Genomic DNA, 25,436 nt, shown 5'->3' with positions numbered 1-25,436 from the left:
TCTTGGAAAACGGGTAAATCCACCAGAATTTACCAACGCTTTCGTTGAGCTCAACGCTCAGCGGGTAATTTTCGTTGGGCAGTTGTGGACTTTAACAACGCACCTATCGGTGAAGGCCTGATGGATTTTCGAAGTTTCACATCTGTCCTTAGGTCCATACTCTACGCTATACAGGGTGTTTCAGACCACCCGTACCAGGCCTTTTTCTTGGTTGGTTTAGGTCGTACGAAGTCGGAGACCGCGGGGTTGAATAGGGAATTGACCCCAAGGAATCCGAATTTCGTGGTCCCGAAACCCCCCCATCTCCCCTTGGGGGGTAAAGAGGGGGTCACGATGCTAAAAGTCACGGTTCCCGACCGAATTGCGGATAGATCGCATCAGAATTGAAAAGCACGGAAAATTTCACGTGGAATTGACCCCTTAAAATCCAAAATCGGACCATCCGAGGCCCAAAAATGACCCCCTAAAAAGGGAGACAGTACCCCCCTCCATAATTTCTCTTTGGTCTCAAAATTGACGTAGATTCTCCAGAAAAAGACAGTCTCGCGGGTAATCGACCTCGAGAAATCCAAATTTCATGGTCCCGAAGTTCCTCTAGCCCCCCTGGGGGGGTAAACGGGGGGGCCCAATTTTAAAAATCGGGGCTCCTTTCCGAATCGCAAATTGATTGCATCCAAATTGAGGAGCAGAACACATTTACATCTTAAGTGACTCCTAAGAGTTCTAATAGACCCCCTGAACGGCAGAAAGTAACTCTTTGAGGAGGGGGGGCCTCGCCCCCGCCAAAAATTTCTCAAGATTCCTCTTTGATCGCAAAATTGACGTCGATTCTCCAGAAAAAGACGGTCTCCCATGTAATTGACCCTGAGGAGCTCAGGGAACATGGAATTTAGAGTCCTCCGGGTCGATTCCATGGGAAATCGTCTTTTTCTGGAAAATCGACGTCAATTTTGCGATCAAAGAGGAATCTTGAGAAATTTTTGGCGGGGGCGAGGCCCCCCTCCTCAAAGAGTTACTTTCTGCCGTTCAGGGGGTCTATTAGAACTCTTAGGAGTCACTTAAGATGTAAATGTGTTCTGCTCCTCAATTTGGATGCAATCAATTTGCGATTCGGAAAGGAGCCCCGATTTTTAAAATTGGGCCCCCCCGTTTACCACCCCCCCCCCCCCCCAGGGAGGCTAGAGGAACTTCGGGACCATGAAATTTGGATTTCTCGAGGCCGATTACCCGCGACACTGTCTTTTTCTGGAGAATCTACGTCAATTTTGAGACCAAAGAGAAATTATGGAGGGGGGTACTATCCCCCTTTTAGGGGGTCATTTTTGGGCCTCGGATGGTCCGATTTTGGATTTTAAGGGGTCAATTCCACGTGAAATTTTCCGTGCTTTTCAATTCTGATGCGATCTATCCGCAATTCGGTCGGGAACCGTGACTTTTAGCATCGTGACCCCCTCTTTACCCCCCAAGGGGAGATGGGGGGGTTTCGGGACCACGAAATTCGGATTCCTTGGGGTCAATTCCCTATTCAACCCCGCGGTCTCCGACTTCGTACGATCTATACCAACCGAGAAAAAGGCCTGGTACGGGTGGTCTGAAACACCCTGTATAGGTACTCTAGTACGCACCAGTCACCATTTGATCGGAAATTGATGGAAATTTGAGCGTGTAACCAGCACATAACGACGCGGTGTGAGTCGGCAATCACGTAACTCGGTTTGCGACGTCGCAGACTTCCTGTCATACGTTATTTTTTAAATGGAAAACTACTCAACGACCATTCTTTAAAACTTTCGTGATTTTTCTTCTCTGTGCGAAGAAAATTTTGCATAAACTTCAAGGAATGATGGCAATTCGTTCTCCTTTAAAAAAATAACATAGAGGCGAAGATTTTTAGACACCGCACACCGCAAACGAGTTATGTGATTGCCGACTTACACCGTCGTCGATAAGCATTCCAGACGTATGCTGCTGGAACTTAAAGGCCTGAATACACGATCAGCCTGAGCATAAGTCTGGCGTTAGTTCGATGATTGGTGTCTTAACCGTTGAGACGAGAAGACTGAAGACAACTTACACCGCAATCACACGCTGAATGTGGGAGCTGAATGTGGCTTGAATGTGGAAGTCATCGGCCCGATGCCTGAATTTTGCGCGTGACGCGCAAAATTCAGCAACGATTCTCAGCAACCATCGGACCAATTTTGAATTTGTCTGAACTATTCGAGTAGATTTAATACACATCTGGATGAAAATAACTCGAATTTGCTAAATTTCAGCCGTTGGGCGATGACTGTTGACTTCCACATTCAGGTGCTAAATTCAGCGTCTGATTGCGGCATTATTAAGCGTCCAGCCCACCTACAAATTAGGGGCCTCAAAGAGGCTCATCGATGGAACTGTTGACTGTTGCCTTTCAAAGATCGTCGGGCCGACGATATTTTAGGGTAACCGATGTGTTCGGGATACATCACAGATCAGATCTTGAAATTTTCAAGGCATTCCGTGCAGAAATGGCTGAGAAATAGAAGAATTAGTGCCAGTTTGAGAGCCCCAGTTTGTACGTGGGCTGGACGCTTTACAAGCCGATACACGTTCAGTGCAGATATCTGCTCAATGTTGTCAAATGTACGATAAAAAGTAATGAGAACATGTAAATTTTGTTATTATTACGTGCCATTGAACAACACTGCTTACGCCATTCTGATCCAGTTCTAACCTAACTTCTACTAGTTTTGTTGTTTGCTGATTTTTGCTAGAGTCCCTTTATACCCAGAGGTACGACAACTCATTTTTGGTTGGGCTGAAAGTGGCCTAAAAAAAAATCCAATTCTGATTGGTTCTCGCTCATGGACTCGAATGTGAACAAAAATAATGAAAATATTATACCTAATTGTGGTTTATCTGGAGTAGAGTACCTATATTGAGAGAGTCTGGCCACTGGGGTTACCACCTCTGATTGGCTAAGCCATCTTAGGCTGAATGGAGCCCTTAGGACCCAAAAATGGCGGACGCCATAAATTAATGTAATGCAAAATGACTCAAAATGTAGTTTTCTTTGCTTATCGTAACGAGAAATTTACTCAAATGCACTATTGCGACATCTTTACTTATTTTTAAGACTAATCGTGTGCAAATTTTGAGAAAAATTATCCTAGATGTAGTAAGGTTGGCAGCAAGTGCGGTTGGTGATAACCGTCAAAAGTTGGCGATGACCCTCCTCCCATAGTCCCATCCACAAAAACCAAAACAAAGCACCGCCATTTTTGGGTCCTAAGCCTCTCCATGGGGCCCAGTGGCCATACTCTCTCAATATAGGTACTCTAATCTGGAGTAAATTGTTATTTCCATCGGTCCCAATAGATTAAGAAATTATTCACAAACCAATCTCATTTTCTTTTTAACTGATCAATTTGTTGATGTTGTTGTTTTTGTGTGACAGACATCGCAGGATTCCTGATCCTTATCCCTCAATATCGTTCGTTAGGGTGCACTCGTTTCGGCCTCCATGGCCAGCCATAGGCCGGCTGCCAGTCAGCTGATAATCGAGTTGTCTTAACTCTGGGTATAAAGGGACTCTACATACTTACGCCAGACTTAAGCTCAGGCTGATCGTGTATTCAGGCCTTATTATGAGTCTTATGACACCGCACCGTCTTGACACGGGGAGTTAAAATCGGCCCTTCGTGATATTTCTAAATAATTACTGATTTCGGAGCCGGATCATGGACCAAGAGAATAAATATTTATATATAATATATAATATATAATATATAATATATATAATTATATAATATATAATATATATAATAAATATTTATATAATAATAATTTATATAATATATTTATTCTCTTGGTCCATGGCCGGATTTCAGCAGCGCGACGTGGTGGATTTTTTCGGAGCTACAGCTGAAGATTCACTAGGACACCGCACCTATCGCACCCTCTGCCAGGTTCGTTGCAGTCGCGCGGTGCCGGATTTTAAAACAGGTTTAAATTGAGAGTTGGGGGTCCTAACTTATTCTCTTGGTCCATGCTCTAGTTTGAAGTTTCTAGTTTCTTTATCTTTAGTCTAGTCGACTCTGTCGACTCAAGTTTTATAGCTTCATTCATTCATTCCAATGTTATTATTCTATGTGACTCTAAGTAAACAAACATAATTAGCTAGCAAGGAACGCAAGGTGATTTGAGCCAGTCTTGAAAAACGTGAGAAATGATTGTCGGCATCGATCTTTTTAAATCTGCTTTAATTGCGTGCCTGTTGTTGCAAGTGTATTGTCTCTATGAAGATCAAGTGAGCAAATTCGACTGGTAAAGTCTGCGTTCCATTTGGTTTTTTATCTTTTGGACTAACGGATAACTAATAGTTGCATGCATCAGTAATTCGCCCCAGGCTCATTTTGTGGTCAAACTTGCGTATAATGTATTGCATCAATTAAGTAACAAAGGAGGGGTATCGATAAGGGCCTTTTTTGGCCCCCTCCTAGAATCTGGAAATTTATGCGGGTTCTCTAAGTTGACTCAATGTAGTTTACGGAAATAATCATGATTTATCCCATAGGCCTCTGGATACGTGTTAAATGGTTGCCTATACATAGGTCTGCAGGCGTATTTTAGCGAAAATTCGTGGTTTTCTATCACTCCGAGGCGTTTTTGACACCGAGCGCATCGTCTAACTAAAACCAGCTTTTGATATGTTATTCAGGAGGCCTTAGGACACATTTTACCCATGGTTTGGTTTTAGTTAGATGATGCCCTCATAGTTAAAAAAAACTTTTAAAAAAATCGACGTTTGAGGGACATCCGCTAAAATCCTAAGGAAACACGTCTCTCGAGCTGTATGCACGCTAAGTATATTATCGAGGGTAGTCACGAGCCTTGTTAGACTCTTACAAGGAAATTTCCTTCAATTGTGTCCTAAAAAAATTGAATTTTCCATATGAACAGCTATGAAGAAAACGGATTTTGGAGTAGTGGAGGCATATTTTCACTAATAGCGTAACATCAACTTAAATCCGTAAATTTATGCGGGTTTTCCAAGTTGACTCATTGTAGTTTACGGAAATAATCATGATTTAGCCCATAGGCCATTGGATACGTGTTAAACGGTTGCCTTAACATAGGTCTGCAGGCGTATTTTAGCGAAAATCCGTGGTTTTCTATCACTCCGAGGCTTTTTTGACACCGAGCGCATCATCCAACTAAACGAGCTTTTCATATGTTATCAAGGAGGCTTTAGGACACATTTTGACCCTGGTTTGGTTTTAGTTAGATGATGCGATCATAGTTAAAAAAACTTTTTCAAAAATCGACGTTTAAGGGACATCTGCAAAAATCATACAGAATTACGTCATTAGGTTTTTTTTTTTGGCTACAATTGAAGTAAATCTCCTTGTAAAGATTTAACAAGGCTTGATAACTGACCTCGATAATATACGTAGCGTGCATACAGGTAAGAGAAGTGTTTGCTATATTTTTGCGGATGTCCCTTAAACGACGATTTTTGAAAAAGTTTTTTTGAACTATGATCGCATCATCTAACTAAAACCAAACCATGGATAAAATGTGTCCTAAGGCCTCCTTAATAACATACCAAAAGCTGGTTTTAGTTAGACGATGCGCTCGGTGTCAAAAACGCCTCGGAGTGATAGAAAACCACGAATTTTCGCTAAAATACGCCTGCAGACTTATGTATAGGCAACCATTTAACACGTATCCAGAGGCCTGTGGGCTAAATCATTATTATTTCCGTAAACTACATTGAGTCAACTTAGAGAACCCGCATAAATTTCCAGATTCTAGGAGGGGGCCAAAAAAGGCCCTTATCGATACCCCTCCTTTCGGCCGATTTTTACTTTCTAGCCGTAGAAAGGACAATCAATCCTGTTCAACAATCTTAATGTGATTCTTCAAGCTCAAAAGAAGTGGTCAAACTGGCATGTGATGTATCACATCTTTTAGGTCAAAAATCTCGGCAGATTTTGAATTTTTATCCAAACGAAGGACGATAGCCCCTGCGTATGAGCCTAAAGAATCATTCTAAACCCAAAAATTGGGAAAATTCAGAGAAATGTAAGCAGCAAAGTGATTGGAAAACAACCTCGCATTCGATTCAGCAATTGATTTCTGTATTGAATGCTAGGTTTTTTCTGAACTTTATTCTGCTTTCATTTCTCTGAATTTTGCTGTTTTTTGGATTTTGAATGATTCTTTTGGCTTATGCGCAGGGGCCATCGTCCTATGTTTTACTAAAATTTCAAAATCTGCTGTGATCTTTGACCTAATAAATGCGATGTAGGTATCGCATGCCAGTTGGACCACGTCACTTGAGCCTGACAAATCACCTTAACTAAATTTATTGCTAAATTCAGAGAAACATAGGCAGGATTTTCTTGGAAAATATTGTAGCATTCAATACAGAGGCCGATTACTAAATTGAGTGCAACATTTTTCCCTAAGATGAATCCTACTTTCATTTCTTTTAATTTTGTACATTATTTGGATAATTCTCAAACCTCTCGAGCAGGGGATGTCTCTCTTATTTCCGCTACCCAAAGACATTGAATCACGTAGACAGTGCATCCGGCTTGGTTTTGTACGCGTGAAGCGTGACTTGTATCTCGGAGCCCCATGATGGGCAGACAGGGAAGGGGAGAGAGTGTGTGTCCCAAGCACTCCAAGAGACTGCAGAAAAGCAATTGAGAATTCATTTGCGCGCTCGGTTTTTCGAGAATATCTCGTTTTGAGTCCATTTTCAGACAAAATCTGGAAGAGAAGTTTTAGAACATATAATTTTACAACTGAATAGCAATGTTTCATTTTTCCGAACTAATTGTTAACCGAGAAAATAAGCCTCACAACCCAACAAAAATTCACTGGAGCTGCTTACACACATGCGCAGTTGTGTGCAATTGGGACACATGAACACATTGATGCTAAGTGCGCCGTGCGAATTTTTAAAAGTTGTCACGCCTTCCGTAACACAGGATGCACGGTCTATGTGGTTCAACGTTTTAGTGACTACCAAGTCCAAATCTGCTCAGAGTTTTTACACAGATATGTGATAAAATATATCGCACGCCAGTTTGATCATGTCTAGAACCCATGACGAATCACTTAACTCTTTCTCTAGTTTATTTATTTACATATGTGCGATTTTTCCAGCTGCCTTGAAAAAACAAAAAATTACTAATTATGCATTTCTCCATGATTACTGCCGCATTCATAAATGTCAGTAATGTGAGATGGACGAAAAGCTAAGGATTTCCTTCATTTTTGCGTGATATCACATGACCACACCGGAGTACAAATAGTTGCGCGCTTGGTGTTCAATTTGACTAGGGTTGATTCATAAATCATTTTTTATACAAGTTTCTGTGAACACTAAAAAATACCCGATTCATCCAGCGGTTTTGTTAGTTAATACATAAGAAACTATACGAGATCTTCATTTGTTCAGTTTGCTGTCACTAGTGGTGATTCATAAAATATTTCGTATGCAAACTTCCGTTAATATTAAAAAATTATGGAATGTATCCAGCAGCTCTGTAGAAACATAAAATTATACGCAGGTCTCATCTCAGTATGGTTGCAAAAAATCAATTTGCCTAGCGGTTTCGCAATAAAATAAAAAATTAAGCGTTCTTAACCTTAATACAGCAGACAGGGTTATCCAAAATTTCAGGACCTCCCTTATAACTTATGAACGAAAAATGCCAGAGATTCAAAATGTGGAGAATGCTCCTAGGTCGAAGGGACTACTTTTTGGCTTATCCATAATCTCGGGGGGGGGGGGGGGGGCGGACCCCGGCATTTTTCCAATAGGAACCCCTATATCTTATGATATATCATACGAAAGGGCTTCATGAAAAAGAAAAAATTGGCGAAAACCGATCGTCAATATCTCAACTTCTAACGAAATGGCGGAAAATGCGTTTTTTGGCGATTTCTGGCCGCCATCTTGAAAAGGCTTTGGTAGTTTGTAAATCCGAGATCGGATTTGTTTTTCTCGTGACTGAAAAGTGAAAAACCCTTGAAACCAACCTCCTTACGATACCATCGGTAGGTAAATCGCCAAAAAAAGCATATTCCGCCAGTTTTTGGCCGCCACTTTGTTAAAAGTTGAGATATTGACCATCGGTTTTTGCCAAAAATTTTCTTTTATGAAGCCCTTTCGAAATTCGAATGATCTATCACAAGACAGGGGTTCCCATTTTAAAAAAAAGTTAGGGTCCGCCTCCCCCTAGGGAGGCCGCCGCTCCCCCCCCCCCCCCCCGAAATTGTTGGTACGCCAAAAAGTATTTCCCTTTGATCTTGGAACATTCTCCAAATTTAGAATCTCGAGCATTTTTTGTTCAAGAGTCATAAGGGGGGTCCCGGACTTTTGGATAACCCGCCATTTTTGGCAATTTTGTTAAAAATTGAGATATTGTTAGTCAGTTCGCCAAAAATTTTCTTTTTCTAAGCCTTTTGAATGATGTAATACAGGGTGTTTCAGACCACCCGTACCAGGCCTTTTTCTCGGTTGGTATAGATCGTACGAAGTCGGAGACCGCGGGGTTGAATAGGGAATTGACCCCAAGGAATCCGAATTTCGTGGTCCCGAAACCCCCCCATCTCCCCTTGGGGGGTAAAGAGGGGGTCACGATGCTAAAAGTCACGGTTCCCGACCGAATTGCGGATAGATCGCATCAGAATTGAAAAGCACGGAAAATTTCACGTGGAATTGACCCCTTAAAATCCAAAATCGGACCATCCAAGGCCCAAATTTGATCCCCTAAAGAGGGGGACGGTACCCCCCTCCATAATTTCTCTTTGGTCTCAAAATTGACGTAAATTCTCCAGAAAAAGACGGTTTCCCAGGTAATCGACCTCGAGAAATCCAAATTTCATGATCCCGAAGCTCCTCTAGCTCCCCTTGGGGGTTAAACGGGGGGGCCCAATTTTAAAAATCGGGGCTCCTTTCCGAATCGCAAATTGATTGCATCCAAATTGAAGAGCAGAACACATTTACATCTTAAGTGACTCCTAAGAGTTCTAATTGACCCCCCTGAACGGCAGTAAGTAACCTCCTGAGGAAGGGGGCCTCGCCCCCCCCCCCCAAAAATTTCTCAGGATTCCTCTTTGGTCGCAAAATTGACGTCGATTCTCCAGAAAAAGACGGTTTCCTATGTAATCGACCCCGAGGAGCTCAGGGAACATGAAATTTAGAGTCCTCGGGGTCGATTACATAGGAAACCGTCTTTTTCTGGAGAATCGACGTCAATTTTGCGACCAAAGAGGAATCCTGAGAAATTTTTGGCGGGGGCGAGGCCCCCCTCCTCAGGGAGTTACTTTCTGCCGTTCAGGGGGTCTATTAGAACTCTTAGGAGTCACTTAAGATGTAAATGTGTTCTGCTCTTCAATTTGGATGCAATCAATTTGCGATTCGGAAAGGAGCCCCGATTTTTAAAATTGGGCCCCCCCGTTTAACCCCCAAGGGGAGCTAGAGGAGCTTCGGGATCATGAAATTTGGATTTCTCGAGGTCGATTACCTGGGAAACCGTCTTTTTCTGGAGAATTTACGTCAATTTTGAGACCAAAGAGAAATTATGGAGGGGGGTACTGTCCCCCTCTTTAGGGGATCAAATTTGGGCCTTGGATGGTCCGATTTTGGATTTTAAGGGGTCAATTCCACGTGAAATTTTCCGTGCTTTTCAATTCTGATGCGATCTATCCGCAATTCGGTCGGGAACCGTGACTTTTAGCATCGTGACCGCCCTCTTTATCCCCCAAGGGGGGGTGGGGGGGTTTCGGGACCACGAAATTCGGATTCCTTGGGGTCAATTCCCTATTCAACCCCGCGGTCGCCGACTTCGTACGACCTATACCAACCGAGAAAAAGGCCTGGTACGGGTGGTCTGAAACACCCTGTACAAGTGAGGTGCTCCCATTCGGAAAACAAAAGTCAGGGTCTGCCCCCTTTAGGGGAGGCGTCCTCCGAAATGTTGGGTACGCCAAAAAGTAGGTCCCTTTGACCTAGGGACATTCCCACATTTCAAATCTGTAGCATTTTTTGTTCAATAGTCATTAGGAGAGTCCCGGACTTTTGGATAATCCTGTATGTGCGTATCTGCCTAGGTTCGTACGTACGTACGTACGTATTTATTTCCGCCTTAAAAAGAGTAAGATTCCTCGATGTTTGAGAAGTTATATCTTTTTTATGTTGCAAGATATTTTTACAAAATTGTATGCATTTTGTAGAGCCTCATCAGAGCTACTATTCTGCAAAATAATATTAAAATTTGAGGCAATAGATTTTGAGAGGTGGGGCTCGAAAGTGGGGGTAGGTCAAATCTTGTCCACTCAATAGCTCGAGTTAAAATGAATATTTTGAGCTGAAATTTTCATGGGTGGTAGTTCTCCCCTAGGAAGGACTGGTTTGGTATTAATGAATTAGAGGGAAATCGGCCCAGCCGTTTCAGCTTTGAACTTTCATGGTGAGCGGGAAGAAGGGCAGTCGCGCAGTGGGCAATAGTAAGGACGATTTTGGACCAACTGTTCGTCGCACCGTGGGTCAGGCAGGGGGAAAAAGTTTTGGACAAAAATTTCGTCGCACTGTGGATCAGGGAAAGGAAGTTTTTGGATAATTTTTTCGTCGGACAGAGGGTCAGAGGAAGGGATCTGTCTTTGGACAAAATCTCACCTCCCACTTCAGAAAGTACACTTTGCTTCCTGTGTTGGATGTTTGGTTCACATTAAAAAAGGAGAAACGACTGAAAAGACGCGCGTGTCTTATTGTGGCTTGGAGGGGAGGGGGGTGTCAGAGCCCCCCCTCCCTACTTCCCTCAAAAAAAGAAAGACTGGTGCGGAGTGAGGCGGAACGCCAGTTCTTTTTATTCATTGCAGTGTCCACGGGTGATAAACACCCATTAGCTAAAAAATTTTACAAAATAACCAAAAACAAGGTGGTGTTAAATCAGGTTGAGATAAATGCTGACAGTAAAACATTAAGTAAAATATAGTTCATATCAATACATTAGATTAGACATCAATTCCAGGAAAATAATTGTAAAGATTGGCCTGAGGAAATCGACATTGCAGTTAAGTAAGTCGATTGGTATAGCATTTACAACCTTGCTCACTCTGGTAACCAATAACTTGTCAGAACTGTTAGTATTAACATTGAACTTAATGCCTCTTTCTCCCGATTTCTAGTCTGGCGGGAACAAGTAAGTAAATTGTATTCACAGAGAAGCTCAAGTGAGTTAACCAGACCATGAAATAGTCTAAATAGGAATAAGGTATCAATGTAACTAAATGACTTATCTAACTCTGATATATTTAGAGCAGAATGAAGAGGTGATAGGTCATGGTCAATCAATATGTTCAGCAAAGGAAATTTTTGAATCCAACATCACACCAAGATTCTAAATAACGGCGCATTATTGGAGTTGATGGCGTGACATTGAATATTGGATACCAAAGCAGCCTCTTTTTAAGAACCTCATATAAAAACACTTGGTTAAATCAAAAGAGAAACCGTTGGATATGCAACCAGGCAGCAACATTATCAATATCTGATCCTATAGAAGAATATTATTAGTGATTTAATCCATGAATAAAACTTTATGTCATCAGCGAACCAAAGACATTTTACAAAACTTATTACACTTGCGATTATGTACATGTATTTCCAAGCAACTAGTGGCAGCCAGTCGAAGCTTTCTCCCTTAATTTGTTGTTTCATTCAAGTGCAGTTTTATCACCTCCAGATAAAATTTGATAGAAGGCCAATTAATTTTTTGTGTTTGTCTGGCGGACAAGACTAGACCAAGATAAACTGGAGTTATGTGATTTGTTGGTCATATCAATTAGATGACCACCAACCAGATCGCAAACCCTTACTTGGGCTGCATTATCAACTGGTTGTCAGCCAGCGAGGAGTTTCTTTTAGCTAGTTGATTATTCAGCTTGATATAGGCCTCTTGATCTTGATGCTCATTACATGGTCTTTGATCCAGGTCTGACTTCAGGGGAAAACGCCAATTAAAAAATTGTAACCAGGCAATCGATCAAAAAACAACATTTCATTATACCTTGGACACCTCCCTCATGGGACTAATGGGAGGAACCCTTGAATCTGTCCTCATTAAAAATCTTACAATGAAGTTCATTGTAAGATTTCGAGGAATGCCTTTTTTTCATGAACATTTCAAAATGAGTGTAAGTGATCTGCAGTTTTCAATTTTGATATTTTTTAAAATAGTTCCTCTAATTGCTAAAATTTTAAGGAATCTGATCGTACCCAGAATGCAATTCTCTAAATCTGAAGGCCCAATTCACCCTCTGATTTTTGTTCTCCCAGTGATCAACTGGAGAGAACTTTCTTTTGACTTCTTAAATTTGTTTTAGCTGAATTTTAACTTCTGATCGTGAATTTTTATTTTTCAGGAAAAAGACTCTTATTGGGTCCCCAAAGTTTGCAAGGATTGTCGATCATGGAAGCAATAAGCAATTATTTCTCGCATCAAAAGAGAATGTATTAGCATCTGTTGATTTTAATTCAGGTAAGACCTAAATTGTTATCGCGAATCAACCCAAATCATAATTGGGAGCATGGTATTTGCCAGAATCACAGTATTTTCATAATAAATTGACTTAGAAGGGTGCTTTCAAATGAAGTTGCCCATGGCATATTGCTCATATTTTTTTTTTTTTTTTATTGTGGAAATAATTTTGCTAACTTAATGAAAGATTTATTTATATACTAACTCAATAAATCACATGAACAGGATTAATACAATAAATTAATACAATTAATATCATAAACAAAACGTGTAAGATATCTGTTTGTAGATTCATTGATGTAGCCAAATTTTTCAAAGGAGTTATTTTATTACAAAAAAGTTCTGTTGCGAAATAACCTGTAAATGACACTGATAAATTGAAGCTTTGCAGAAGATTCTCACTTACTTTCAAATAGATAGAGGTGCCTCGAAGGCGAGAACATCTTTCGGCTGAAGATAATTACGACATTATCACTTGTCTCAGGAAAATCACAACGTAATCAATCATTCTCTATGAGGTTTGTTTACACGTTTCGATTATTGTTTTACAGAGATTCATGTTCTGCTCATGTGATTCATGAGAGTTTAGGGGTCCTCGGTCCTGTTATGACATAGCACATGGCAACAGCGTAATTTTTCCTTTCTAAGGGTTGAGAGCTCAACAGTCATCGCAGACAGAAGCTTCCGAATCGGCTCCTCGCCGCGCAAAAATGGTTCTCCACCGCTGAAATGGTTCTCCACTGCAGAAATGTTTCTCCATGCCACTCAATCCAAATATCGAAAGCAGTTCTCCCGCGGCAAGATCCTTCTCTGCACCGAGCAGTCGCGATATCGAACGTATGGTGTGGGGAAGGATTTTGTATTTTATTCATTGCTTCTCCAGAAAATCGATATATTCACCATCAGGGACAGGAAAATTTATCGGGAGAGTTGAGCATAGAATTTCCACGCCTCACTGAAAATCCTTCTTCATCCCAAAAAAAAAGTTTTTCCATCCCTGAAGAAGTTTCTGTGCCCCTACGTATCCTTCGCCACCCCTCGGAAATTCGTTTCTCTCCCAAGAGAAATCTCCTCTTCCCCCTTCCCCCTGAAGATAGGATTTCGTACGGAAGGCGCTCAATACTGTGGCCACTAACTGCTGAGTCTACTACGGCCTGGCTTAAATAGTGAGCTGGAGGGAAAGAGACCGATGTTGGACCTACGCGAAAGATGGACCGGAGGATTGAGGATGTGCACCCAGACTCTCTGACAAGAGATCGCTCCTGCCTAGAGTTCGCCCGCAAACTCTACTCCCAATCCCTGATCCAGAACGAAACTGTCATATACAGCAACAACAATAGTAAAATTTGGATTCTGGGAATGTTGGAAGTGTGAAGATTGGCTTTTCATTACAAGCCTCTTTTAGAGATTGGAACGACGTAAAAATGTATTATTTTCCAGTTGGTAGTTTATCAATTTTGCCCAACACTGAAATCAGTCTAAAAATGTAAGGTGGCCTGTTAAATTTGAGGACTGAAGCGGCATCATTTTTCTTTTAAATAATTTATCTTCTTCTAGGAAACATAAAATGGCGACATGTGTTAGAAAAAGATCCACTCGGAAATATCAAATTATTACACATGGAGAAAGTTGTAATAACAGTAACTGGAACTTCTAGTTTTCTGATCAGAGGATGGCAGCCAAACACAGGTTTCTTAGATTTCCAATGGTCACTTCCACGCCCAGCCATTCCCAAGTGAGTTTCCCTAAGTCAGTTCACCTCTTAAATAGTGGGTGTCTTCTATTACTGTAGAAGGTTATATCCAAATTGATCTACACTTAGAATGTAGGAATGTGTATTTAACAATCGCTGTCTTTTGGCTGGAAAGAGGTGTTGGAAAAGTTCAACTCTCCTATTTCGAATAGATACCAATAATTAAAAAAAAATTCCAGCAAAGTTTCATCCCAATCATACCATTTTTAGATTTTCTCTAAACTTTTTTTTTTTACATGAATCTTGAATTTTCTATTTTAACCATGGAATAACTGTCCCGATGATAAAAAAAATTGCTTTATTTTGAAAAAAAAAATGCATCTTTGCAAAATTAAAGAGCGTAAAATTGTACCTCAGAATCTGTTTAATTTTTCGACAAATTTTCAAAAATATTTCAGATTTACTAAATTCATCTAATGGAACAGTCTACTTCCAAGTAAAAAAAAAGTGTGCCAGCATACGCAAGAAAAAGCTTTTGGGTCATTTAAATAGGTTTGGGGGGTGATAAAATTACTAGTGCTACACTCTTAAAAGCAGATTTTCCTCCAATTCTTCTTTATCAAAATAATTCCAAACATTTAACCCAATATTTTTCTCACAGCGACAAGAGAGGAAGAATCTGCTTTACTTGAAAGAGGGCCTTCAAAGAAAAAATATAAGAAAAAAAACAATTTGGCCCAAAACACTAGTCCGTGTTTTCTGTCTCCAGTTTTCCTAAACGTGAATTCCCTAAAATCCTTAATGTCGAAAAGTATTTGGTACTATGGCCATCAATGATGAAGTATTTGATGACATATTTGTCAGGAATCATCCAGAATTTTGAGATGTTAGGATGCAAGCATTTTTACTTGTTGGCTGGCTGTCGATGAGCTTATTGCAGGTGTGGCTCAATCCGTCCGTCATCGTACTTTGTTGGTTTTGTATCAGCTGATTCAAAGTAAATGGGACTGCACGATTTTGTCTAGAATCTCTCAAGGAATCACATAATCAGTGTGCACATAGCACTGTCTATAAGCAGACGCTCTTCAATTTTGCAAAGATGCATTTTTTGCTACGATGCACTTTTTTCTTCTTCTTTTTCTCAGAATAGGACACTATTTAACAAAAAAACGCTTATTGCATGGTAAAAATTAGGGTTGTGCGATTATTGTTTTTTTAATGTCGAATCAAATGGAATATTTTGAAAAAGTTTCGAATTCGAATGGAATATTTTTAGTTTTCACCTATTTTTGACCAAAACCAACCTCTGTATCGGTCGAAGTAAAAATCGAATCAATAATGATTTTCTTTCTAACATTCAAATTTTGAATAAAGAAATTACTATTATAGATAAAAAGATCAAGATTAATCAATTCAGCTAATTATCAAATGGTTTCGCATAAATTTTGATTTGCTGGGGAAAAATAAGAAGGGAGAGAATTGTTTCCTTCAATTAAAGACGAGCAATTAATTGAACCATCGCGGAACTGTAAAACTGCTGCTTGCTATCCAAAAATTCATTTTAATCAGTTTATCTTCACATCAATGCTGATCTCACAAAGACAGTCCAGCAAAATTGTAAAGACCGGTGTGCTGCGCGGGGCAGAGAAGGATAGGGAATGCAGTGGCCTGCGGTGGGTTTAGTGACAGGGCAAGCTCTAGCGTTCGCCATTGGGGGGGGGGGGGGGTGTGTTAACGTAGTCTCTTTCCCCTCCTCAGGGAGCCTCCCTAGAAAATTGTTAACATTTTACGGTATTTGCTCTATTTTTCGGATGAAATCTGATGGAACGTCTTACAAAACTGTGGTTTTATTACTTTCTCTCTTACTTATGATTTCGTTCACTCAACTTGTTTCGAATTTTATTGAGCATTAGAGGACGGCTCCATGCTCTTAACTCCTAATTTTGCCACTTATTTGAGGTACTGTAGTCTTTATTCTACATTATTTAGAATTTTTTGAGTTTAAAATTAGAAATTGGAAAAATAAGTTAGAAAATTAGAATTTTCTGCGTTTAAAACATGATCAAGAATTTTCTAATTCATCACTAATTCGATCAAGTGAGCGAAATTTTATAGAATTTAAGGGCATTTGCTCCGTAGGAGCAATTACAACCGCGACGGAAAGAGGGAGCGAGATAGCGCATCGGAGGCAGAAGCAGCGCGCTGCGCTGCGGTGACGGGCCAAGAGATGGCCAAGAGAAGCGAGCTGCGATCGCGTAGCGAAGGGCTCGGACTCGGAACGTACCGCTCTACCCGCCCCGCCCGCCTTGATTCCGCCGCCGAGCAGGGGCTCTCCGCTCAGCTGATCGCAAGCGATTCTCCAGCGCATGAGTCGGCCCGTGTTCAGGCCGCGCAGCGCGCTGCGCCAGCGCCACCTCCATCCGCTCTGGTGCTTACCTATACTTTAGTGGCACTATACGTATTTCTGTCTCTCTCTTTCTGTTTTTAATGCAATTTACATACTGAACACGCTTTATAAATATATTTGCTAAAATGTAAAACATGCATCTAACAGGTGTAATTTTCTTCTTTCTTTTGAAATCTTTGGGCAAGCAGTGCTTGCCTTGCTTATCCGGACCGCACGCCACTGAGGGAATGGAGGTTAATACATTCGCCGATTGTTGATGACGAATTAGGTGGAACTCAAGTGGCGTGAATTTTGAATTGACCCGTCTAGTGAGAGTGCCGTGCGCTGGATGAACCAATGAAACGCCTTTGTTTACGTAACCTCAAAACAAGTAGTTTGAACTGCGCGCCAGATCGAGTTTCTACTAATACGTCATCACGATGGCCGAGTGTTCGAATATCAGACGAATAGTCGGTCTTTCTTATTCAGATTTGAAGTTTTTTCAATGTCGTCGAATAATTCGATTATTCGAGGTTTCTAAGTTCGAGTTCGAACTCGAATATTTGAGATTTTCGAATATTCGCACAATCCTAGACAAATCAAGATTTTAGTAAAAAAAAGTCGTTAGCAGGAATTTTAAAAATAATAGGATCGGGCTCAAACTTTGCGCGAATTTTTTTATATGTTCTATCACTTATTGCAACCCGAGGAGATAAAATTTTCCAACTTTTTTTGTGGCGTACCAAAGAGTCGCATCGTGTTCTGGCATGAGTCACAGTATTTGAATTTTTTAAGTAGGAATGTTAATGAATTTACTTATTGGGCATGTTGCAAACCTTTGCTAGAGCTAAAATAATTGTTTCTCGTGTGAATTCACTCAAAAGTCACAATTGTGCAAGAAAGTTCTACTATTTTGGATTTTTCGCGTCCAGAATTATACTACGGTCAAGATGCATTTTGATGCACAAGACAATGGCTCTATGCAAAACCGAAAGTGGCTGTCATCAAGTGATATGGTTTTAAAAATTACAAACAACCAAGATGCTTCTTCGCACTTAAATAATTTGAAGCAGAAAAGAACATAGATATTCCACAATAATGTGTATTCATGTTTCTTCATTGTTTGTGTTATTCAAAAGAGAATCTCACAAAATTGTGGTCACTTTGGATCCTGCTTGGAGTTATCAGAGCAGAGCAATTGTTTCGAATCAAATTTTATCAGTTCTGTATTATATTTTTTAAAGCAGAAAGCTCAAAAATGTCCAAATTTTGAATCAGAGATTGAATTTTAGACTTTGCTCATGCCCTCGTTTTGCTCCATCGAATAATCGCAGCAGATCTATTCAACTTGCTATGTAACACCCACAAACACCCTCCCACACTCATACCCTCGCGTACGCTCCAACACAAATTTCTACTTATATATTTATAAGCATGCCACAGTATCCATAGATAATAAGTAAACTCTTAATTAAAATCGTTTCCTCTCAAAATTTATTGGGAGTTTCCGACTTTTATAATCGGTCACATTTTTCTAACATTCAACCCATTTATTTGACCCTTTAAGTGCTGTCCTGCGGGGCGATTATTGAAATGACATCGACTCTATGTTGCCGCTTTGTCGTGCCGCGCAATCCATCGGCCATTTATCGACTGAGTGGCACTCAGTCGATTGCGGGACACGACAAAGCGGCGAAATAGAGTCGATATCATTTCAATAATCGCCCTGCAGTAGATGACAAGTATTTCTCTTCTTTTATGAACCCTTATAATTTATCATTATTTCTTGGTTTGGGTCCGTGTGTCTGTGTGTGAGAGAGGGTGTGCGTGTTGGTGTGTGTAGTAATTTCTTTGTCTCATCTCTTTTTTCCTTTTTTTAACTCCATGCTTTTCTCAACTTTGTCTCTCGAAAATTTTAACTGTGAAGGTCCCTGCTGAATGAGGCTTTGGGAGACTGAAAAGTCCTGATTTTTGTTCCAGCCTCAAAGATGTCCTTTTTTGGGCTCAGAATAACAGGTTGTATCAATTAGTATTGCTTACAAAGGGCAACATTGAAGTTGGCATTTTCAACATACTTTCTGGAACCAAAATCAAACCGTCCTATACAATTCCATTGACCTGGATTCCTCATGTGTCCAGGTAGGAATTCCTTACTGCATGTGATACTTACATTTTTAGAAGAGGAAATCATAGTGTTTATTATTAGTAGACAGCTTACCCAGAGATTTTAGTCAACATCCTGGTTTGATGATTTTTATCTTTCAGCCATTATCAAGCGTGCCAGTAGGGTTCGCCTTTTGAAATCACTCGGATGTACTATAGTACAGCACACCGATCAACCAATGCTATTCAATGGGCCATCCAAATATATTTTCCTCGGACCCGTTTTTTTCTCTTTGAACCGTTACACTGTTAAGCCCTGATGGTCTTTTACCAATAAACCGATCGAACTGCTGATTGGAAACCCTTGAGAACATTTTCCTGTCAAATCTGTATCATTTCATTTGACAGAAACTTCATACAAGTTTTTCTACGCTCGGAGGACTCAACTTAAGAAGCTTCTTCCCCGCCTAAACTTTTTAGCCAATGAGCGTCTTGCGCTGTAAGTGCACGAGGCTCATCAGCCTCGTGACTCAATATACCATGTACTAACCAAGGCCCCCGTAGGAATCCACTTAAACCACTGCAATTATCTCCTGATATCGCTTTAGGTGTCTGGTTTGGAGCGAGGTAATAAAAGACGGCGACCCTCGCCTCGCCGTCGAACCTTATCTTTCACGCCCAATTAACCATACACTGTGACGCCAGGATCCACCAATTTTTGTATTGTTTTCCATCCATTTAGCGAGTATTTCCTTACTCTCCGTTAAAATACAAATAAGAAGAAACTTCATTTGTAAAAATCGGCCGAATAGGAGAGAAGTTACAGTTCGAAATCCAAAGAGATTAACTCAACGCGATTTCGATGCACCGCAGTTCGCCCAAATCGCGGTCGTGCGTAAATGCCGCATATTAGCTTAAAATCAAGATAATTGGACGGAATCTTTAAAATTAATTTACAATAAACGTTCATGAATCAATATTTTCTCCCAAATTCAGCAAAAAGTACCAATTAATACAAATAGCAAAGACGTGAAAATAGTAGGTATGTGTCCATCATTTCAGTTATTCAGCACGCTTTTCCAACATATTCCTGTCGAATTTTTCTTCTTGTTTTTTATTGTAATCGTTTTTGTGTAAATCAGTGTATGGCTACAATCATGATGTGGTAAAATCAATAACATCCATGTAATTTACATGGGCGTTAACTATTGAGCTCATCATCATCGATATATTTATTTTTTCATCCATGAGGACATATACGTAACAATGGCAGTCGCTGACATCCGCCATTTTTAGGGCAAACGCTTATTTCGAAATCTAGAGCCTCCAAGAATGCCTGTTAGTCCGGGTTCTTATGTTCAAAAAAAGCTTCCCGTGGAACGGTAAGTGAAGCAAGTGTGGAAAATATCTTAATCTCTTCATTTCGATGCGTAAAAAAAGAATTTCGATGTTGTCAAGCTCAATTTTGCGTCTAACGCCCCAAAATCAAGATGGCGCACAGTGCAGTGACCTTATGGGCGGATAGGAAATAATTCATATCTGATCGAATAATGCATAGAATTCAATGAAAATTTGACAGTATTAAGTATTTATCATGTACTTGCTTGTGTTGAAGTCAAAGTTCTCCAAACTTCCCCAAATGATAGAACACAGTGTTGCCAAATTTTGCCAAATGTGTCGTTATTTTCCCACTTAGTGTAATGACTTGAATGCATTATTTTTGTGGAAAAAAGAGGAAAAACCAACCTGAAATCATAACGTATAAGGCTTACGAGGGTATCTGGCCCTCTCATGACCCCTCCATTAAAATGCTGTGTTGCCAAAGCGCCTGGAAAAATCAGCTTTTTTAGCTATAATTCAACGATTAAAATGTATAGATTCACGCAAGCTCGCTCCAAAAATCGACTGTACACTTACAGATATTAACTATGCATATTTTATTTTTTAACCCTGGGCCTAACAAGGCTGAGGTTTATCCTCTCTTTAATTCCGGATTTCAATGCTGCGTCAATACCACTGAGAAATTCAAATATACAAAATGAAATAATGAGGTTTCCGAGGATCAGCATGAGAAAATGGATGAAAAATTTGATTTGATCATATTAGAAATATTTAATAAAAAGAAAAAGGCACTTCAAAAAATAAAAATTCATCACAGTAAAATATCACAGAAAATTAACAACAAAATCAAACCTCACAAGGGACAAGAAGAGAAAAGAAGGAAAAAAACAAAAAAACCCATAAAAACACAACAAATTACAAACAATATAAGGAAACAAAAGAAATGACTAGCTTCGGTCAGAAAAAATGAAACATAGTAAATGGTGAAAATAAAATCTTATCGAAAACAAAAAATTGACTTTAGGAACTGATTTCATTATCGTAAATTGTCACAATTTCCTCCAAGACATTGGTTTCCTCCGGGACAAGTAAATATTTTGTTAGATCATCACGAGAGTTCTTATTTTTTTTTTTTTTTTAATGCGCTACATCGGAAACTGGTTACATGAGGATCGGATTTTAGGGCCAGACGATTCATTAAATCGATGTTCGATTCTACGCGGCTCCTTTTTCGAGTACGACCATCACGCTCACTTCTGATGTCTTTGTGAGTGGCCTCCAAGGCGTCCTCGGCTAAAAAAGCGACTGGAAAATCAAAATTACGCATTACCTCCGAACCGTGAATCAAAATTTTATGCACGGTTTGAGGAAGTTTATACCACTGATATTTTGCCATGTATAAAGATAAGGTCTCTTTAGTCAGTTCGTCAAATTTTTCGAGATTGAGATCCTCCTTACAATTCAAAAGTCTCAGTATCACATGAAAATTCACAAGCAATTGATGGTCAAGACCTGTGATATTCGAAGTTATTTCATGTTTTTGAAAAAAAGTCCGGGCTGTGTTGCCGTCGTTCGATGACCCAAAACCTTGTTTCGGCTTTGATATATTTAGCCCTAATGAAACCTTCATTTCTTGCTGGATTCGTTTTTTAGTATCAGCCTTTAATTTTTTCCCTATAATTTGAATTTCTCGTTTGTCCTCTTTCGTTTTAGTTTTTTTCAATGCCTTGTATTGCTCGGTCTCTTTCCATTCTTCTACTTGTAATCGAAAGGCTATTTTCAGGCAGCATTCTAAAAAACGGATCCAACAATGAAGTGTAGATAAACCGTATTTGTAGTTTTCTTTATTAGGAATAAATTTCTCCACATCTAAACTATTCATCGCGGTAGGTTTGGCCTTACAAATAACGCATACCGAACAAGAGTTTGTTCCACTTACGATGTCACATACTTTGCCGTCAATCATCGTAAAGTGGAACTCGGATTCCACATTTACAAACTTATTATTTATGTTTACATCACATTTCTCAATAGCATTTTTAAACAAATCATCAAATCTTTTATATTCCTGCAGGGTGATGTCTTTATTTTCCTTGCAGAACATAAATTTTAATGGTCTGCAATAGTGGGGCGAGGATGGTCGCGGATTTCGCCAAACTATTGAACCGGATTGTTTTTCTTTGACAAATATTGGGAGGAACGCTATAAAAAATAAAAATTCATCTGTTTGTGAGATAGGATCTTTTTCAGTGTTCTGACCAGTTTCTTGGTCAGTTTCTGAGTCAGTCTCATGATCTGATTCTTGATCAGTGTTTTGGACTGTTTCTTGATCAATGTTACTTTCATCTCTAAATGGGAGTTTATATGTACTATGTCCAGAGCTACCATCCATGCCCCATTTAAATACAACGACAAATTCACTAGAAGAACAATAATTTTTCAAAATTTCCTCCTCTAACATCAGGAAGAGACTATTTATTGTTTTATTTAACATGTCCTGTGCGTCTACTTGGACTTGAGTGTCCGATGCATACATAATTTTAGGGTAGAACTGTTTTTTAAAATTATTCAAACTGTAGAGGGTGGGCATCAAACCCGCATGTACTCTATTTACATAATTTTTTAACACATCATACTTTCGCTCCGACAAGTCTAGGTCTAGTGTTAAAGCAAGAGTTTCGTACATTGACATCCTTCGGGTATTAACCGGAGCCTCGGGTGACTTAATTTTTGCAGCAAAATTCAACTCCTCCGAGGTATAAGCCAAGAGGGGCTCAACTTTAAGTTTTTTTGTTTTGTAACAGCAGTCTGAAAAATTTTTTTGAGGCGCTCCAATACCTGATTTTTGAGAATGGGGAGTCTGCGGAAGACAGTAGTCCGGCAACGAAATCGCTGTTGATAAAAAACGATCTTCGTATTTTCTTACCCTACATTTGCTTCTAGAATGTTTTTTCCACAACGTATCAAAATGTAGGCACTTCGTTTTGGCAAATTTTGCCCAGTTTTCATCTGAGACATGTTGGTTAACGAAATAGGCTCGAAGTTTCCCTTCAATCGCTGCAACTCGCTCCTCCTTCGATGTTTGCGTATATAAGTCAAATAGAGCAGAGTTATTCAGAGGCAGACCTTGAGACAGAAAAAACGATATAACTTTATTATTCGCAGCCAGACGCAGATGGGACCTAAAAATTCAGAATCTACAGGAAATTTGCAATCATTACCACTTGTCAGGAAAATTGGTTATTTTTGGTTTTTCTTAAAAACGTCTTTAAAGTTTAAGTAAGAGGGAAGAATGTAAAATTAGAGTACCATCGAAAAACGTGCTGAAAAGTAATGTTTAGAAGTTGAAAAAATAATTTTTATGATATAATCTAAATTAAATAACTTACCGGGAGTGTGTGTAGCCATTATTAGCACCAACCGGACATTTGGGACGGTGTCAATCAGCCTTTATCACTGCTATCACAACACTAGCGCGTCATCGGCGACCGGTGTCACCGCGCGCGGAGCTTATCTCATCACCTCCCCTTACGCCAATTTGATGCAAATCAGTAAACAAACATTGAAAATGATACCACCAATCCCCCCTCTTTTCATATATCTCATCACTTTTTCCATTTTATATGTTTGAAAATTTGACTTATTTCCATTGGACACTGCACTGTGTGGCGGCCAAAATGGGGGCTCGGGGGGGGTGAAAATTATGGAATTTGATTTTGATGTCATGATTGGGGTCAACTTTTATGTAATTTTGGTCGTAGAATCCGAATTTGAGGTCCAAAATACTCTCCGACCCAAAGGGATGCCCCAAATCCAAGATGGCCGCCAAAATCTCCAAGATAGGGTCAAAACTGCGATACGTATGTAAAAGTGCCAAGTAGGGTGTCCTTGGTAGGGTTCTTTGGGTCGGAGATTTCACCTATGATGTCAAAAACTTACCACGGATCCATTGAAGCCCAAAAAAATCAAAAGGGCTGCCGTTGCGGGGTGAAATATTTTGTTGAGGCAAATATTGTCGAATGAGGTGTCACTGTATAGGTTTTTTGGGTCGTAGATTCCAAAAATGAGGTCCAAATAACAAAATAAGCTGATAGAAGTTCTCCAAAAGCCAAAATGGCGGCCATAATGGCTGCCGCCCAGGCATTGAACGCGTTTGAACAGTAGGGTGTCCCATTTTGGACGTTACAAAAAAAAAAAATTGCGAAATCCAACAGAGGTACCTGCCAAAAAGTTGTCTCATAGTTAGAAAAAAAAGCACAAAAAAATCTCAGGGTCGTAGCTAAAGTTTGAGTGGTCCCGCAAGGTACTTAAGATGTTTCACCGATTTCTCATCTTGGCAATCTTGGCGATCTTGCAGATTTTTTTTCGGTAAATGCAATCGAGGTAAAAAGTCGCAAATGCGGATAATGAGACTTCTGATACTATATTTTAAGAGAAAAATAACGGTTTGGACCCACGAGGATCAGAATCCCTCGTTCTTAGCTCTCAAAATGCAAAAATCAGCGATTTTAGCATTTTGTAGTCAAACCGCTGCTCGACCGTCGCTCGACTTAAATGTCGCGGCATTTGACGCGCTGTTTCACAATGATCCCATTGTAGGAGTAAAAAGTCCTTCAAGTATGTTCATTAGAGGTGTAAGAGGGTCACTTTAGCCAATTTTTGTTGCTTTTAAACATTGAGCTCATTGTTTAAAATGTTTTTTGCTTTTTGTTTTTTTTTTTGTTTTGTTAATATAATTTTCCTGTTTTTCATCATTTTTTAAAATGGTTTAAAAAGGGCGACTCATCTTGCACCAAAATTGAACTCCTTTGGCGAACAATATACGTAGGTGGTCAAATACTTCCTCTAAAACAGTTTTTGGATTCAAAGCCTCCCAAAAAAGCCAATGTTGCCATATTTTATCCCCGGAAAACACAAAAAACCGAGTACCTATTTCAGTATTTGGAGGCTGTTCCTCACCGAGCTCATTGAGCAAATTTCAGCAAACCTTGAATTTTCATACGTTATGACCAGATTACTAGTGATTATGTACATGTGTTTATCTATACAGCCTCTCACCGCGGCGCGACGTTGCCACATACCATCGATAAAATTCGATAGAAATCCGCGTTTCCTTAGATTTGAGCCATTTTTTCGGATATTGCACATGGAATACTTATGTAAAACTTAAAATGCAGTATTCAGAGATGGAAGGGGATCATACCTTGTGGCAATAATCATTATTTTAAGATCCTGCTCTTATCGACGACCCATTTCTTACGAATTCTAAGCATGATGTTTGTGGTGTGTCCAAATCTTAGGGAGTGCAAACTCCTTGAAGGACTTTGGGGGGGTAGAGGAATTTCCACTTTGCGGTTTGAGAAAAAAA

General features: G+C 39.8%; 1 protein-coding gene across 2 annotated transcripts in view; it reads left to right on the top strand.

Annotated features, from left to right (window-relative positions):
• Nucleotides 1-4,068: 4,068 nt before the first annotated feature.
• The window catches only part of EMC1 (ER membrane protein complex subunit 1), a 75,319-nt gene continuing 53,951 nt past the window's right edge, over nt 4,069-25,436 (top strand). Inside the window, exons 1-4 of one of the 2 annotated variants that reach the window (XM_019056373.2) lie at nt 4,069-4,308; nt 12,430-12,545; nt 14,103-14,280; nt 18,605-18,763. In XM_019056373.2, the coding sequence (XP_018911918.2) occupies nt 4,211-4,308; nt 12,430-12,545; nt 14,103-14,280; nt 18,605-18,763 (551 nt within the window). In that variant the 5' untranslated portion in view covers nt 4,069-4,210. The remainder of the gene's footprint in view (nt 4,309-12,429; nt 12,546-14,102; nt 14,281-18,604; nt 18,764-25,436) is intronic. The other variant, XM_019056374.2, reaches the window with a different exon arrangement.

The sequence above is a fragment of the Bemisia tabaci genome, chromosome 1, assembly GCF_918797505.1.
Source record: "Bemisia tabaci chromosome 1, PGI_BMITA_v3".
NCBI lineage: Eukaryota > Metazoa > Arthropoda > Insecta > Hemiptera > Aleyrodidae > Bemisia > Bemisia tabaci.
This window is presented reverse-complemented; position numbering and strand designations above follow the sequence as displayed.